This window comes from Buteo buteo, chromosome 9, assembly GCF_964188355.1.
Source record: "Buteo buteo chromosome 9, bButBut1.hap1.1, whole genome shotgun sequence".
Lineage (NCBI taxonomy): Eukaryota > Metazoa > Chordata > Aves > Accipitriformes > Accipitridae > Buteo > Buteo buteo.
In genome coordinates, this window is record NC_134179.1 from 33,460,417 (window position 1) to 33,479,019 (window position 18,603).

General features: G+C 42.2%; 1 protein-coding gene across 2 annotated transcripts in view; it reads right to left on the reverse strand.

Annotated features, from left to right (window-relative positions):
- The window catches only part of UST (uronyl 2-sulfotransferase), a 174,062-nt gene that overhangs the window by 4,470 nt on the left and 150,989 nt on the right, over positions 1 to 18,603 (reverse strand). The window contains exon 8 of one of the 2 annotated variants that reach the window (XM_075036013.1): positions 4,460 to 4,739. In XM_075036013.1, coding sequence (XP_074892114.1) covers positions 4,460 to 4,739 — 280 coding nt within the window. Of the gene's footprint in view, positions 1 to 567; positions 4,740 to 18,603 lie in introns of those variants that run through there. The other variant, XM_075036014.1, reaches the window with a different exon arrangement.

Consider the following 18,603-nt stretch of genomic DNA (forward strand, 5'->3'; position numbering starts at 1 on the left):
TGAGTTATGCGGTTGAGATTTAACTTTTGACCTTCAAAATAAGATCCCTTCCATCCACTTCTAACATTTTGCAGGGGATTTTTTCACCCCCCAATGCCTGTTTTTCATAGAGCTGCCTTCCAGCACCCTTCCCACCATACCTGTGGGCACCTAAGCAGAGCCTGACTTTGCAAATGCTCCCTTGGGACAGACAGACCCCGCAAAAGTGGTCCCAGTGATTCCAACACCACTAGACAGGCACTTCTTGGTACCACGCTTGGTAACACCTTTCTTGTTTTTCTCACGGAGTCTGTGTATGGAGGTCTATACGTAACAACGTTCGGTTCTCTTCTCTGGTCTTGGCTCATGCAAGCAGATTGATCGACAGTGTTTTATATGTTTGCTGAGCTCTTTGCAATAAAGGCTGATTCCTTAAAAATAAAACAGAAGGAATGCTGTGGTATTGTATTACAGTATTCTAGGTCTCAAAAATGCTGCTGTGTTGTTTTAGGCTATGGTCTAACGTCACAGATGTTCCCTTTCTGAAAATGGAGGGAAAGATCAAAGCACCATTACCCTTAACTGGGAATTACAGGCCTTTATTTTTTAAGAGGATGTAGAGCTTTATTCTTTGGTGGATGATGTTTTTTCATTTGATAAGAGGACCCAAGTTGGCATGCAGTGTGGTTTCCTTTGTTAGTCAAAACAATCTACCTTTAGATTAAATATTTTTATTACATGAAGAATTGAAAGGAGGAAGAATTCAACAGCTGGAATCCACAGATCTGTTCTCCAATATTTAGAATTTGTGGTTTTGTCTGTATCTATGTGATACTACGTACCATCCTATATTATAACATTAAAACAATTCATCAAAGGTCCTATGATAAAGAATCGCAAAGAAATTGAAATCCTTCAAATATACCATCAGTTTCACATACCTTCAGTTCTGCCACGCTACTTCTCTACATATAGTTAGAGAACATTTCAGATACTCAGCCTTGCATCATCAGCACAATTTATATAGAAGAGAATTAAACAGGAACAAAAAACCCGCACCATTTGTCACTGTCACTTGAAACTTAAGACTAAAATTTATTTTTTCCAGAATGCTGCATTTTAACAATGGTTGATTCTCTCTTTAATGTGAAAGCACTGACGTTTCACTTACTTACATTACAACATCACTCTGGGCTACTGGAGCTTTTTTACCTGGCCATCAAATACCACACCTAGTAAAAAGCAGTGTATGGGGACCATGCCATTTCTCTCCTGGATAAAACTTCTTTCCACTTAGCAGCCACAAAGCACATGAGACAATGTACTTCAGGATACTTACTGCACATCTCAGGTGAGTAAAATAATTCTGCCTTCACTCTCACACCTCCAGACAGTTCAGAACATAGAATAACCCAGGAACAACCTGCCCCAATCTTGCTGCTAAAGTATGACTTTCAGATGATAAACTGCCGTATGCAATCCTGTTCTGCTAGGTGCAACTCCAACATCTTACCCACAGCTGCTGTACCCAGGCAAGAAAACTAGTGTAAGCAAGTGGACTATGGCGCTAGGAAGAAATGCACAAATTTTATTTTTTAAACATCACTGGACTGAAAAATAGAGAGTCATATGGCTTATTTATATTTCAGGAGATGGTAGTGAATAAGTTAAAGAATATTTCATCCCAAAACATATGTTGCTTTCATTTATAGCTAAGCTAATGTACACATATGTTTTCTTATTTTCATAATTGTCAAGCACTCACCTTTCCCCCCCACAAAGATTTACAAGTACATGCATGGCACTTCCTACAAAGCTGTCGTGGGCTAAAGGCTTAAAAACGATTTTTTTGAATAAGAAATATCCGTCAGACCAATAGATAATCATTTAAATCCAACTTCTTCCTGAGCAACTTAAAATTTGGAATGTGCTGAAAAGTTTCAATAAATAAGTAAAAGATTAACCAGCTTAAAACGTACCTTTTAACAATTAAGTAAAATATATTTCATGACAGACAAATAGGCCATAGGACCAGGAATCTTAGATGCTATGTGCCAGATAAATTTATGAAGTACCATTCAAGGAGGAGAGGCCAGGTTGATTGTTAAGAAAAATACAACAACATTAAAACCTAGCGAGTAAATCATTAAACAGGTTTTGTATTTAGGTTATAAGTAGTGATGGCTGAAGATACCATTAAATAAACAGATAAAAATAGACTTTACAGTAAGCGGCAGTGAACTTGCAGGAAGGATGAATGTGTTAAGTGACTGATTATGCTGTTACAACGTTGGCAACAAGGATTTAAACACAATTTCAGAAAGGTGAGAGTATTAGTTTTCTTTCCAAAATATAACAGCTCCACAGTGTGTAAACTAATCATTACTCTTTCAATGTAATTTCATAGAAACCACTTAAAATATACAATGCAGCAGATTCGTATTTTAGCTAATATGTTAGTTGTTATCTGTGCCATTTTCAGCTTTCTTTAACGTGCTCCCCCATGGTAGCGCATTGCTACCACCAACCTGGCATGTTAATAATGAGAACAGAATCTTCTACATAATATTTTCTGTAAGTTAACATCTTGTCTTAACACGATTACGCTTCTTTATTTTCGTTCTCTGCATGTAGGTACAGTAAAGACTGACTGGTGATGAAGATGGACCATAATGTTTATTGGCTCTCAGCAGGCTCATGGAAGAGGAAACCCTTGGAAAGCACATTCGAGCTTAGCCCGAGTTTATATGCCTCGTCCATCACAAAATAACTTTTGCTTGTTACTGCAAACCGAAGCATGACCTTGCAGATAGCAGACATGCTACTGAGACAGCCACAGAATCGGAAGCAATAATTGCCTGGTAGATGTTTGAGACGGGACGCGAGTTAGACAGAGGTGCATTGCCCCTGATGTGTTACTGGGACTCATCCTGGGAAGGAGCTGCAACTCCTTGGCCCTGCTTCTTGCCTGTGGTCTAGGACAGGAATTTATTGCTATTATCCTCTACTAGTCCAGCCTTCTCTGGCAACAACGGTGCACAAGAGGCCAAATCCCCCCCATTCTGCAGATGGCCAAAGAGCTCTGCCCATTGCTGCCTGCAGGTCTGTCACTTCTGCACCACCAGTCCCGGCAGGCTGTTGAATAGCCGGCAAGCCTGCACGTCACAGGGAACCCCAGGGACACCCACCTTAAAGACAACAGCATGTCACATATTGGAGCTATTCCCTTTTCCCCTCCCAGCCTCCACCCATCCCCTTTCTAGTGTCTGCTGATAATACATGTAGTGATTGACACGGGTAACTTTCACAGTGACTCTCTTAACGACGTATCATTGAATCGGCTTTGGTTTCACAGAGCATACCTTCTTTTCTTTGTTTTATCATTCTGAAATATTGCAACTAGAGAAGTTGTGTATGTCCATATTGTTAATTTTACTTCTAGCCATGCTAAAGGCAGGCATCTGGTGTTTGCGCTGGTGGGGCAGCTGCGTTCAGCTTCAAATGTGAACAACTAAATTCTGTGATTGCAGAAAAACAGGTCATGCTTAAAAGGAGCTCCAGATCATCTATGTTTTTTCATGAATGACTTCTGTATCTCTTTGGATTTGTGACCCATAAGAAGAATAAAAATCTACAAATACCCTTCCTGAACATAAAACCCATACGCTGCACCTTTTCCTTCAGAGTCTAATAGAGATGTACTCAACTGCAGAAACCAAACTCTACCATTTAGGTAGCCCTGCCTTGCACTTTTCATCTGTTGTGGGCATTCACTGACTTGGTAACTTTTTCCACTCTATGAACTAGAATGGTTTACCAAAACCATCTGGTTGTTGTACCTTGCCTTATGTCCACTAATATTAATTTGCCAGAATAGCAGCCTCGCTCCTACCACAGAGGGTAATTCAGAAGCCATTATCTAGCCCCTTTCTGAGCCTGTTATCCTTGGATGTGCACAGACACAGCAATGGCTCTGACCATACCACTGGCATACCAGTGCGCTCTGGGCAGAAAGAGGCACTCTTCCCAAATGGCTCACTGCTTGCAGTTCACATTGCCGGTAGTTAATGCCGCAGTGTTATGCAACGAGGACTTGTTTCTGGAGAAGGAGAGAGACGAGAGTCTGTAAAATTCACTTTTCAAGGCCGCCTAATCTACTCTTTTATGTTCTGCAGGTTCCCAGAGTACTACTGTATACTCCAAAAGTTATTTTGTGATAGACAGTAGATAGATACTTCTCTCTTGAACTATGCTATAGCAAGGATGCTATAGAGCCAACACCGTATACTGAATCAAACCTGCAAAACCAGGTATCTCCCCATGGCCCCAGCATGTGGGAATGGTCTCTTCTGTTCCGTTTCAAATGCTGCTGCGCATTAACTCAGTTCCTTAAGGAATTACTTTTAATAATAATTAAAAAAAATCTTAAGAAAGCTGGAGGGGTCACCAGAAGAGACAGGATAGCTCTTCCATCCATCACCTTTTATAGATATCCTCTAGCCACTTTTCATCATCTTCTTCCTCATCATCTATTGGTTCCTCTGTTTCCAGGGGAGAAGGAATGAAGAACTCAGGTCTGGGACGTGGTTTCCTGATATGAGACTTCAGTCCAAACTTGCGCTTCAGCAGGTGGAACTGTTCTTTGACATAGTAATAAAACTCATATTCGTATCTCATGCGTTGGTAGAGGATCTGTATTGCTTCTGGAGAGGGGACGGTCTTTTTCACTGTCACAGTCAGATTGCCAAGTTTCCTATGTTCTGTAAAAAAGAAAACAAGCAACATGGTGGGTGCTGATTAATGAGACCAGACCTAAACTGTTTTTTAAAAGGTTAAGGCATGGCCCTACTGCATTACTGATACAAAAGAGCTCAATCTGCCTCCTTAATAATGGATTTACTTTTAACAAGAGATGAAAAAATATAGATGTTTGAAGTTAGACTTGCATGTTTAAATATGGCTAGTTCATACATGGCATTTGGCGTTGCATGTAGTCACTGAGAATCTTAATTAGCAATGGTTATCTGAAAATGCAAATTAGGTCATACCAATTATGAGCATAAACTACGCATACAGAAACCCATAACCTTGCCTAGCTTTGGAAATTTTGCCTGATGCATGTGAAGCATATATCCAGCACACAGCTGAGCTGAACTAATCAATTATTTCCTGTGTGGCATACTACGCTGTGGCTTAATTATTGTTCAAATCTAAACAGAAATTTATCAACCTGAATCCACCCCAGGCTAGCACCGAAGCATTGCTGGCATTGCCACATGACACCTCAAGACTGAATGTGCCCATTGACTTTCTCATCCTGTTATAACTGTTAATTAAATTAGACTCATCTTCCTGTCGTGTCCTGGGACTGGAAGATTTCAGTATGTTTTTCTTCACCTGACAACTTCTGCTTTGGTAAACTGAAATAAAACACCTTTATTGTTGATAAAGAATTAGAGTTACTATCAAAAATACTGAATTGCCTCTTTGCCTCCTCTCTAAATACGGTTATTCTACCATTGGAGATGAATGTATTTGAACAAGGTGTAAAGCAAACTCTCAAGGCAATCATTTTGCTGTTTTCTACCAGATGTCAACAGGCTGCCAGAGCATCCTAAGAATTTTCTTCTTCTCCAAGACAGAAGCGTAACTGAAAGTCAACTGTGAAGAAAACAACAGAAAAAGCTGGAAGTATTGACCTGTAGCATCACTGTATCCCCCCTAACAACTGCAGCTTCTAGGAGAAGTGGAGATGAACATTACACTGATGAAGTACTAGCTTCTATAAATAGGTTTTCTGAAAGCTCAGTGCTCCAATCCAGTAAGCCTCATGTGTTACTCTGAGAGAACGTGATGCTCATGGAACTGACTGTAATAGCCTCAGAATACACCTGGGTCCAGATACGGCAACATGAATGGGCTTGCATGGAAGCAAGGAGATGTCAGTTAGACGTTAGTAAAAAACCTCTTTCATGGCAAGGATGGTTAGGCAGTGCAGCAGAGCATACAAGTTAGAAAAGCTGTATCTCTGGAGGATTTTAAGAGCAAATTAATTGATTCTCTCCTGAGGGAAGCCACTTGACTAAGGGGCGTCTTAAGGACATGTGCCATAACTCTAAAACCAATAGATTAATTTTAATCTTGCCAGTGCTTACTTCACTTCCTTGCTCTTTGCTACAACAGCAAGGTCTGCAGGAGAACTGCGTTTTTTTGTTCCAGGATAATGTCTTGGCTTCTGCTGCTCATTCTTTCCTTAATATTTATATCCTCTATTTGTGCTGCCTCAAATGCCAAACAGAAATCCCCGTATTCTGCATGACCACACAGATAAACTGTTGCAGTGAAGAAGAGCGATTTTGATATAGAAACCTAATTCTTATTCTAACAGCAGTTCTGCAAGTTGGAGGATTTCAAAAGGGTCGGGCCATGAAGCACGGCAATAAAAAAAACTTACAAGGAGGAAGCAGACAACAAAGACCTTTTCATGTTTCCATCTGGTTCCCAGAGGCAGCAACCACCCTTGCTTCCAGAGGGAGTCCCTGAATCAAAATGGGGTTTTACCACGGACAGAGTTTTGCTCACGTGAGCAGTCCAAACTGAAGCCTTCTGAAGCACGTGCCAGCAAGGCTAAACGCATGCTTAGCAGCTCTACAAAGAAACACATTTTCACAATTGCTTACACGTAAGGCTAAGGGATGGATCAATGGTTCCTAGTAGCAAAAGTGAGCTGTTCTTGGGAGTCCACAAGCAATACGTTCATCCAAGAGAAATAATCAAGAATAACTTTTTAGGGAAGACAGGAATTTTAAGCAATGGCAAACCCGTTTATTTCAAAAGGTAATAAAAGATGAGTAAGTCCAGCTAGCAAACACAACAGCACTGATCTTTAGACAAAAAGTTGGTATTATGCAAGATTTGAAATCTTGAGAAGTACGACAGGAAGGTAGAGCACAGCTATGTGAACATGAACGGCTTTCTTTACATTTTAAAAGATTGATGTTCATATAGCTTAGGGTATCCACACCTATAAACACTGCAATTTTCAGACAATGGACACACCTTTTCCTACTTCAGAGTAAAGGAAATAAAGAAGAACAACTGAGAACCACACATTTTAGTAACACTACATGAGACAGCAAGTGATGCTGCGCTGGACATTCTCATATTCATTTGACTCCATTGCGTCACATACATCTGGTGCAGAAGAAAAAATTTGTATCTGAAAGAGGTATTCTCCCTCTCAGTTTTGCTTACCAATTACAGCAGAGTAATCTGAAATGTAGGAAGAATAAGACACAAAGAGAGAATAGGTTGACTAGCTTACCAAACATAATGCTGTTCTAAATCACAAAAAAATTATTTAAAGCATTAATTCTATTTTGAATTTGTACTTTTACTTCCTTCTCTAATGGAAGACTGTTTTCATTAGTTGGTAAAAATTAAAACATGCTGCTCTGTAATTAAATGGAGCTTTTACACCAAACTTTGTAGTTCTTTACACTGAAATCTGTCTCTACTCATATATCTACGTAATTAAACAACTTAGCACACAGAGTTCTTTGTTCTTTAATTTTAGCGATGTATGGCGGTATATGCTCTATACTTACTGACTGTTCACAGTTTATCAATTTGTATAGTTTTGTTTAGACAGGAGTAAAATGATAAAAATATACAAAAAATGAATTAAAAATAAAGAAGCGATCTTTAACATGCTGTCTAGCAAAAGGGTAGAGGAAGGATCATGAAATGCTTGGATTTAAAATAGACATCAGCATAGAAAGCACTACCTGTAGCTAGCGAATGGTGTGAAATATTTTTGGTGAAAATATTTGGGTTCCCAAGAGCTTATTCTCTTCTACACCACCTTTAGCCATAGACTGGAATAGATTAACAAATGTCTCTTCTTTTTAAATTTTCAGTCAGTTGTTCCAGTTGCCATCGATGGGTATTAGATGAATACACTCCAGGAAGGACCCTGTACTCGGTCTGTCCTTGGGTGAGAAGGCGACCGCTGCCTCACGATTATTGAGCACTTCAAGACATTCCTCTTTCTGGTGCTTAGTTGGTAGCTCCTGCCAGCTTTGCAGTCTGGTTTTCTTTACAAACTCAGCAGCAAATGTACACTACTAAATATTGCATTTATTAAGCCTAAGCCTTTATACTGCTTGCCAACTTCATTTTTATTTTACATAGGTTATTTCTGTTACAGAAAACTCCATTTACCTCGCTGGAAAAAGCCCTTTACTTATATGATCCCTCCAGGACTCTAAGCGGGAAAAGCCACTTCTTACAGCTCCAGCTCCCTTTGGTGGCTGCTCCTCCCGGCAGAGAGGGGCACTTGTGTTCAGCCCAGGAGTGCTGCCAACGATGACAAGGTGAAAAGCGCTAGACTGTTTTCTTGGGGGGGCGGTCAGTGGGGGGCAAGACCAGCCAAAGGGGAATTTACTGGTGGTGGGCCAGGCAGGGAGCAGCCCGCCGGCACCCCATCTGCCAAACTGGCCAGGTCCTGCACGCCACCCTTGTGGCAGATGGCGAGAAAGCAGCAAAATACTCTCCTCCTCCGAATTTGCAGTAGTCATGGCATAGAGGACTCCTGGATGCGTGCAATTTTTTGCGCAGACACCTACGTCTATAGTTGTATACGTACGTACAGATAGAAATACCCACACTCTGGAAGGCTGCGGGGAGCAAGGTAGATTTTCTGGATTCCGTCGGTTTGCCTCGCAGTATAATCACCAGTAACTGCAGCGTGTAATTAGCTGTGAGGTGCTGGTTGTCAGATGGCACGAGTTGGGGCTGTGCCTGGCGGCAGGCTCAGCCTTTTGGTAAAACAAGTGAACTCGCCTTCTTTGCACTTGAATTTTTAGACTGGTTTCTAATCTTAAATACTCTTAAAAGGCTCTTTAATACAAATATGAACGAAATCACAGAACCGTCGCTTGAAGTCACCTTAACCACCTCTCCTCATCATGGAAGCAAAATGGAAAAATTAGGTAGATCTGGCTTAAAGCCAAAATAACAATCTGTATATGCTACGTAAACCCAGCTGCCCCACCAAAGGACGCCCATTTTATGACCTTTGAGACAGCTAACCATATGGAGGGCAACAAACCACACCATTTACTTTTTAGGGTTATTTTTTTAAAACTGTGTTTGCTTTGGCATTCTTTTAAATTACTAAAAAGAATGTACTATAGAGTAACCCAACCTCCCAGCGCAGACTGCTCATGCCTTGAATTAAGACTAAATTGGTATGCAGATATGGATGAAGAAAATTAAATTCTTTGGGTTACCAGGTGATGAGTATCTACTATGACTTTCCCCGCTCTTGCTTTTTTCTTTTCTTTTTTTCTTTTTTTTAAACTAAGAAATCAGCATTACTCACTGCAGCCATCCAAGCCATAGGGAAAAGTGGGTTTTATACTTTGTGGCTCAAAAACCCTTGGATTGCCATATTTAGACAAAATGATCCTAAAGGCATTCTCCACCTCAGAAGAGAATTTTGGAGCGATGCCTTCTCCAGCGCCCCGCTGTTTCGGCGGGTGCGACGCAGAGGCTCGTTCCCCAGCGCTGCTCCGCTGCTCCTGGACGAAGCCGTAGGGAGCCCAGCATCCTCGGGGATCCGGCGGGGAGAGGAGAGCCAGGCCGGAGCCAGCGCCGGACAGCTGCAGGCGAGCGTAACCGTGGGCTTGCCCGGCTAACGCTCATGGTGGAAAAACCGCACGCCGAGCTCTGCTGCTCTGAGGCTGTGTGAACACGATGGCTGTCACAGATACAGTAAACTCATTTCCTGGAACTACACGGGGAGGCCCCGCGTTTCAATCGTACGCAGCTGAGCTGCGGCACATACCTACTTCTCCACAGTTTTAAATGGAAATAAATGTATGTCACTGTGGTTAGACGTGACGTACGGATCGGCGAGGGTCTCTGCTTGATACGCCACTCAGACGATTGCCGCGGTGCTAAAACAGGGCTCTGATGGCTACGCTAGAAATGCTCTCCCCCCAGAATATCTAACTGCAGCTCAGCAGAAAATTCTCTGGCACAATTGCTCTGCTTTTCAAACGTGAAATTTTTAGCCAGGCTCTTGAAGGATATCTGGGAAAGGACGGGTTTGGGAGAACAGATGAGACGCCGACGTGTTTGGCTCACGTGCCATCTTTTCGACGGCCATGGGGCTGCTACTGCTCGGGAGCGTGCCGGGCCCAGGCCAGGTCCCAGGTCCCAGGTCCCAGGCGGGAGGAGGGATGGGGCACCGGGCCTGTACTGCACGACTGAGCACCTCGTGTAGGCCCACGTTGGCTCAAGGACAGCAGGGTCGGTGGAGAAAACCTAACAGAGTCACCGGCCGGGAAGAAGTGTATTAAAACCCAAAGCTGATGAAGAAGTAAGTGGTAATTTGTCCCATAGCATCTACTAGCTTCGTCTGTCTGAAATACTATGAATCCCAATTATGAACCTCCTTACTGCTAGTTTACTCTCTTCTCAGTTATTCACATCCACAAAATAAGGTGTAACTTTTAACAACGTGTAGATAAAGATGAGACACTCATGTGCACGCTGAAGACTCACTAGCAATGCTTGCTTTGTTTTAGCATTTCTGTCCTGAATTATTGTGCTGCTTTGATGACACGGAATGACTCCCAACTCCAGGAGCTTAGGAGAACTCTAGCCCACTGGCACACAGCAATGTCCCTTCTCCTGAAGGTCAGATACAGATCTCTCTGAAAGGACAGCTCTCCAGGGGTCACGGAAACACCCAGAACTCAAGACCTGCAATCACAGGCAAATTGGATGTCCTATTTGTCAAACAGGGATCTCGGGAGCAAGTACATCAGACCGTAATTAGCATGGACACTGCAAAACGATGGTTGCCAATGACAGCAACTGAACTAGGTGAGACAGTTACAGCAATGCTTTTTCTTTTTTCTTACCGCTACAATGAATAAGGAAACCAGAGGGAAGAATAATGTCACTGTTAACCTGATATAATTTCATTATTAACATTAACATGGACAAAATGCAGGGACCTCAGAGAATGATAACCTGGCAGAGAAAAATGGAGGGATGCCAAAACAGAGATTAGCCAGGAAGAGCTCACAAAGATAATCTGTAAGACACATAACCAAACAACTACTAATGCTCAAGGATGTAAACACCAAGGAGGCATGGCACAAATTCAGAACAAGGAAGAAACATGAGGGAAAAAAAAAAAGAAAGAATAATGTCAGTGATAAATGTAAAAAGTACCTTGGGCCAATAAGGCTGAAAATAACAAAAGAAATATCTTCCTACAGCATGCAGGTTAACATATGTTGTGAATATATTGCCGAGGTCAACACTGCACTGGTCTGGCTGTCAACTGGACAGTGTAACAGTGATATGCATTCAACAGTGCTCTGAAATACTACTTAAGCTATTAAAGGCATCATATCGCTATTATGAAACACTCGCCTTATAACACACTCAGCAATGCAAATATATAACTTTCTTCATATTTTGTAAACAGCTACCACTCTCTGAAGTCTCTTCTCCAGCCAGTAAGTATTTATCATGAAACATCCAACTATCCTCTTGGAAACTTCACAGCGTTATACCTTTGCTCCTACCAGTTCAGAGCTGTGGATCCAACAGTGTGGATTTCCAGCCGCATGGGACACCTCAGCTGACCCTGCTGTACCACACACTGCCTCTGCTGCTGCCCCAGCCAGCCTGCAAACATGCTGTATCTCACGCATGATCAGATAACAAATCTCAACAGGATCTTCTAAAAGACTCCTTTATTTGGTGCACTTTAATGTTGCATTCCCAGTTAAGGTAAGTTAACACAGAAGGAAAAAAACCCTGAAAATTAACCCACATTGGTGGAGCGAAAAGGCGGATTCTTATGAGAATGTGGTCAGGTACTTTCATTGCTGTTAAGCAACTTCTAAGTTGAACTAGACAGAGTTGGAGGTGCCAAAACCAAAGTCATCTACAGAGGAAATGCCAGGATTCTCTAGTTCGGGTTGCTGAAAGAATTGCTATGGTTGCAGTTCATATGCAATTTCTAACCTATCTTTTCTAGATGCGTAAGTATTATTGAATGGATCCAGTAAAATCTGGATCCGACAAAACCACAATTTAAAAATAGGTTCTTACAGATCACTTGTGAACAGTGTTGCATAGTAGGTTATGCAGATACTATTACTTTTTTGCAGCGAGAAGAGAAAGTTGCAGTGATCGAGACAAATTTCAGCAGCGCCCACAAGCAGGAAAAGCTTCACCACAGGTATGTTATGCAGAAAATCTGCAGAGATCTAGCCTGGGACTGGAGAACCTAGAGCAGGCATCTTGCCTTTGTGCTTTGAGTCACAGTAGACTGCTATCTGTGATTTTTGTCCACAAAAAGGAAGCGATGGAAGAGACGTGCTGTGCAAGCTTAAGATGTCTAAGAGGGATGGAGCGAGGTGGAGGTGTCTTTATCTCCATATATAGTATTGATGAGTGCAACACTGGCACATAGCATCCAGTTTTGTAACCACATCCTAAATCAGACAGGGTATGAAAACAGCCTCAGAATGAATACTGGGGTTGGAAGGGACACTTTAGAAAAAGATGATAAATTCATTCTGGTCAGCTTACCAAAAAAAGAAGATTGAGAGGTGACTTGTTTACAGCATCTGCATATTTTCATGGTGAGAAAACTATGGATACTGAAGGGTTGGAAGCAGAAACCAGAGAAATGCAGACTGGAAGTAAGGCACAGCTTTTTAAAGTGGTGAAGATGATTAATCACTAGAACAAAACAAAAAGAGTTGATTTGCTTTCACTTGATATTTTTACGTCAATGCTGGATAACTTAACCAACTCCTGTAGCACACAAGAAGCCAAGCTGAATGACCCAATGGTCCATTTAAGTCTTTCACAGATGAAAGTTCCAAATGTCTTGCAGGTGTTAGCTTCCAAGTCAGGAGCACCACTAGTGAAAGCCTTTTTGTCAGTGCCTTTGAGATACCTCAGCGTGAATGTCATTTTTGGAAGATGTCTGAACACCTAATTTGCTACTCTTTCCAGTCGTTGGCTGTTCAAACCTAGTGGTCACCACCCTGCAGCATCAGGCCTTGCAGGAATGTGAAGTAACATTACATTTTTTAAAAAAAAGTGTGAGAACAAAAACAAAAAAAAAGTGTGAGAACAAAAATTATTAATTCTAAGTGCTGCCTCTTCCTGTCTTCCTAGAGCGTACATATGACTGCTTATTGCTTTATATAAGAATAACTACTGAAATGAGAAATGAAAGCAAAAATACTAGCTAGGACTAAAGTAACGGTCAGTAATAAAATTTGTGCACTGCCAAGGTAAAACCACTACTGATAGGGTATACAGGACTGGAAAGATGTACGTTATTGTATGAAAGCTGCTATTAAAATGGAGGAAAAAAAAAAGCTATCAGTTCTCTTCGCCCTTGTGAGAAAGTTGCCAGTTCTAAGAAAATTTTCTCCCAACTACGTCTGCACAGACAACCGAAAGCCCTGAAATTGTTTTATTTCTTCTTATTTGAAGTTACAGGCGGTCAAGAGAAAATTCTCTCTTTTGCCCTTAGGTTCTTTTGTGTATAATGAGCAACTGAAGGCGGCCAGGGGCTGAGGCACTGGTGAAGAAGGAAGAATGCTACCAGAGCAGAAACAACACACTGTTCCTTTCAAGTTCACCCCCTCCTGGCCCACAGCCCGACTGCCTTGGCCAGCTGCCAGGGTATCGGGACAAAGGCTTCCTCCTCTGGCCAAAATCGAGGAAAAGGGTCCGTTGTTTAACACAGGCAGACTTGTTTCAGCAAGAGAAAAAACTAAAAAGAAGGGGAATTATATTAACTAGAAGTCCTGGGAGAGGAGAGTAATCTCCTAGTGTGGCTAATGCAATTCTCACCCCATGCTTTTACTGGAGAGGGAATGTCTTGATTCTCTACCGTTCAGGCTAGAAGGCAAAGTATAATGTCTCAACAGGGCTAAGCCCTAAGGCTGCCAGCGTCTTTGCGTCCCCCGAGGTTACTATGAACTAGAAACAAGAATGCATCTTTCCTCCTTGCAGGAAGCCCCCGGCGACCCCCTGCTCCCCTCCATGCCTGCACTAATAAGTTCGCATGGAGGGCGAGCGTCCTCTCTCATAAACAGACAGAAATTTCTACGCACCTAGCAGACCTTGAAGAGTCTGACAGATGGATAAGCCAAACATTTAGCTATCTCAGGACTTCACAGTGACTCCTGCTGGATTTCCACAAAGTCATGAAGCCCAATTCAATTCACACCTGGGCTTTTTGCCGTCTCTGTAACAGAGCCTGCAGCCCTGGTCTGCGATGGGGAACTTGGGACACTGGGGGTTCGCTGTAAGCTGAGAGGTCATGGCCCTCCCTGAAACCTCCGAGGCAGATGCTGTTGCAGAGGTTACACAGAGATGCAGTGGCTCTTCATGCCAACCTCATCACTTCTTTAGCAGCACAGCCACAGGTGAGGGATGAGGACTTGAAAATCCCTGGGTCTGGCGTGACCCACTTGACTCTGAGCGCTGAAGTGCTTGGGTGAGGTGAGCTCCCTCAGAGGCTGTATTGCAGGACGTAGTGAGCTGTGGCAGGAGACTTCCCCTAGCTATTATTTATGTGTCCGAGAGTTTTCAGAAGGAGGCCCCAGTTCAAGGAGAAGCGTGATTTTAACCTGCTCGGGTTAATATAAATGAATACAGGACATTTTTAGGTGCTTAGATACTGTTCAAACACTGTCGAGATTTACACAGGTATGTACTTGCTCTGTATTCCAGGCAATAGATTCTTCCTCCTGAAGGAGGGGGGAAACAGCATTTCTGACATATACTTATGAGACCAAGATCTTTGCAGACGAAGGCCTCCCTATGAACCCCACGCATCTGTACCAGCCAGCAGCAAAGACAGCCTCCCCCGTAGTACCTCATCTGTCTTCAGTGACTTACATGATCAGCTCCAGCACACCTTGACCATCCTCGCTCGTGCGTCAGCACCAAGAGCAATCCATTGAGTAAACAGAGTTTGCTCAACGATCCTTTTTAATTCAACTCGCATTTAGCATTACTGTGCTGACAGGGAAGAGATACATGGGTACATCGTTCTGTCATCTATCACCTTGTTTACAGGAAGTATATTCTCAGTAGCCTTAACTCTATTGCAGGTTAAAGGAATTAGCAGAGTACTGTGAAAACACCCATGAATCAGGACGGGAGATTTACAGGGTATGAAAAGCCACTGCTCCTGCACTTAGTCCTGCAAATTGTCTTATGTCTGCAGTGTTTCAATCAGTAGTTTCATTTCAGCGTTAGAGAGACTGGCTAGTATCAAAGTTTCCAGGATGACTGCACTGTTTTGATTTAACGACAATATTAGCCCTGACATAACAGCTACCACGCTTCAAGGTTATACTGCACTAAACCTTCCCTTGTGCTTAAGAAAACAGGAGATAAAATGACCTGCTGCCTTTTTCCATTTCAGTATTTATGGGCACATGTAAACATTAACACCTCTGAATGAGGATAAAATGGGACAGAAACCGGGAAGGATGTGACAGCAATTAGGAAGAGCTCTTCAAGAAAAATCAATTTTGGAAGGCAGCAAGGTTACTAAAAAGAACACTAAACCTGCAACAAAACAGGCTTTTGTTGGAAGAACATTGCAATTTTTCACTCTGCCATCTTCAGGAGGGGTGAAATAAAGGCCCCCAACATTATTCAGGAGACATGCAACATTAAGACTTGCATCAAGATAAAGAGAGAAATCCTGTTGTGGTGGGTTGACCCCAGCCAGCATTCACTTGCTCAGTCCCCCTTCCCCCACAATGGGATGAGGGAGAGAACAGGAAGAATGAAAGCGAGAAAACTCGTGGGTGGAGATAAGGACAGTTTAATAGGTGGGGGGGGAAAAAAAGCAGTGCAAAGGAAATCCCTCACTAGCTCCCACAGAGAGACCAGTCCCCAGCCAGTCTCCGAGCAATGGCCACCTTGGAAGCCAAACCTGCTGTTCTTCCTCCTTCACCCCTGCTTTTATTGCTGAGCATGACGTTCTACGGCATGGACTATCCTTCTGACCAATTTGGGTCAGCTGTCCTGGCTGCCTCCCCTCCCAAGCTCTTGCCCATCCCCAGCCTACTGACAGAGAGGGCACCGCGAGAAGCAGAGAAGGTCTTGACGCTGTGGGCGCTCTGCTGAGCAACAACCAAAATACTGGTGTGTTGTCAGCTTCGTTTTAGTCACAAGTCCAAGACACAGCTCTATATAGGCTGCTATAAAGAAAATTAGCTTGAACCCATCCAGAGCCAGCAGAGTAAAAATAGCTGCTGTCAGGGCTGGGCAAACCTGTCACACCTGTCTAGGAAATTTAAAATATACTCACAAAATACATACATAATGCATATGACAGGCACAACGGATCAGATGAAGTACCCACTTAGTCACTATACTGAGTATTTGAATGGTGGCCAGTAGTGGATGCTTGGAGGAGGAGTGGCAGAGGCACAGACCGTGTCCTCCCCCAGTGCCGTCTCGCAGCTTCTGGTGCTCAGGAGCCGTGCACCCCTCGAGCCAGAAGCTGCATGGGTGGCTACTAAATGTAGTGACGCAATGAACTTCTCCATGAATGCAGCAGTTCTGCAATCCTACCAAGGTTTTGGTCATCAGCATGGTGTGTTGCAGGGAGTTCCACACTATAGTTACTTATTGGTTTAAAACCCCAAACCCACAACTAACACCACCCAACACTTTATGTCTATTTTAAACTTTTAAAAACTGATTGTCCCTGAGAAATTAAGACTAATCATTCTGGATTCAATCTCTCTGCATGGCTCATTTTTTGTTTCTAGCATATCCCACTTCAGTTGTCTCTTTTCCAAAGTCAGAGGTCTATTTATTAAGTTTCTTTTCCTATGAAAGCCATTCCATGCCCCTGACCATCTCCCTTGCTCCTGCTTTGCACTTTTTCTGTTAGATCATTTTTGAGATGGTGTGATTAGAGTTACAAATACTTGATGGAAAACACTGCAATTTGCAGTTAAAAAGCCATACAACATAACTAATTTTAACTTTTTTTCATACTTAAGAATCAGAAGTAAATGATAACCTGTGTGCCTTTACCACAGATTTGAACTGTTGCTTGTCCCAAAGCACAGACTGAGAATACTTCTTTAACAAAAAAGGCAATTCAGGGCAAGAGATTTCTTCAATTTCATAGGCTAATTCTAAAAGCAAGAGGGGAACCTATAAGTAAATGTCTTATCTGGTAAAGTAACACAGAAAATATCATTAAGAACTGAGAGTTAGCATTTCAGTGCCCAATTTCAACAGATATTCCCCAAAACAACAAATCTGATACTGAATCTATGAAATCCTATTCAATTTGCTAAGCTTACCAGAAGAATAAATGCCTAAATTTCACTCCTGCCCAACAGTTCAAAGAAATCCTGAAACCATAAATGATCAGCTTTTAAAATTCTGCGGACAGAATGCACTACTGAATATATATATATGTATATTTTTTTTTAAATGGAATATTTTAATGAAGTTCTGTGGAAAACTTGATGAAAAAGTTATCTGAGAGAACGGTACATTCAGGGTTTCCATAGTAACCAAAACAACGAGGGGGAAAAAAAAAAATCAAGGGAGCTTTGTAAAGGCCTGTCCAAAAAATCAAAAATTCATCTCTGGGAGGCTTGGCGTACGTTTACGTAGAAGGGACACATACCGCTATGGATGTGTATACGCACTTACAGATGCCAACAGGGCCTTAAGGCGCATGGTTTGACCAAGGCTCAGCACTCATTGGGAGACCAATGCATGCAATCAGGTTTTGTCTTAATGATGAGTATACTGGTCCCAGAACTCAGTTCAGTGTCTAGATGGAGCCCAAGTTCTCCTGTAAGTCCACAGGTGCTGGCAATACGAAATTGTGACTCCGAGCTCTTTAAAAACACATTCCTCACAGGCTACTTTGGTGTGGCCAGTGACTATGGTCATCAGTTTCTAAACAAACGCAGTAACCCAGGCATATCACGTTCCGCTGAAACTTCATCCATCTGCTTGCCACAGTGGTTGACAGCATTTCTGGCACATTCCCAGAGCATTTAATTTTGTTAAGTACATTTATTGAAGAAACGAAAACCCCTAAACTGAGCAAATACAGAGTCCTCATAAATATAACTGCTTCTTTTTTTTTTCTTTTTTTTTTTTTTTCATTTGGTCTGAACAACAGCGGGAAATGAAAAACCACAAGGCTGAAGGAAGTGAAGGGACTATTTATGTAGCATGGGAAAAATTAAACTGAGATTCAACACTTTAAAGTGGGTGACACCTGTTTATCAAAATACTTTTGTTGTATCTCTTTTGCCTTTGATTATCCAGTCTGTCTGCTAAGACTCAGAAGCAGGGATGTGGTGCTAGATTTGTCCTTTGATTTTAGTGGCAATCTGTGTAAGTTCTGCCACTATTTTGAAATCAAAATGTTGGTCTAGCATTGCCAATTGCTAATAAAATATACCAATGTATCATGTGCCATTTCTTCACAACATTACTCACACATGTGTGTACAATATGAAAAGATGTGTGGGACTTGGAGTTTTTCCCTTTCTGCACGTG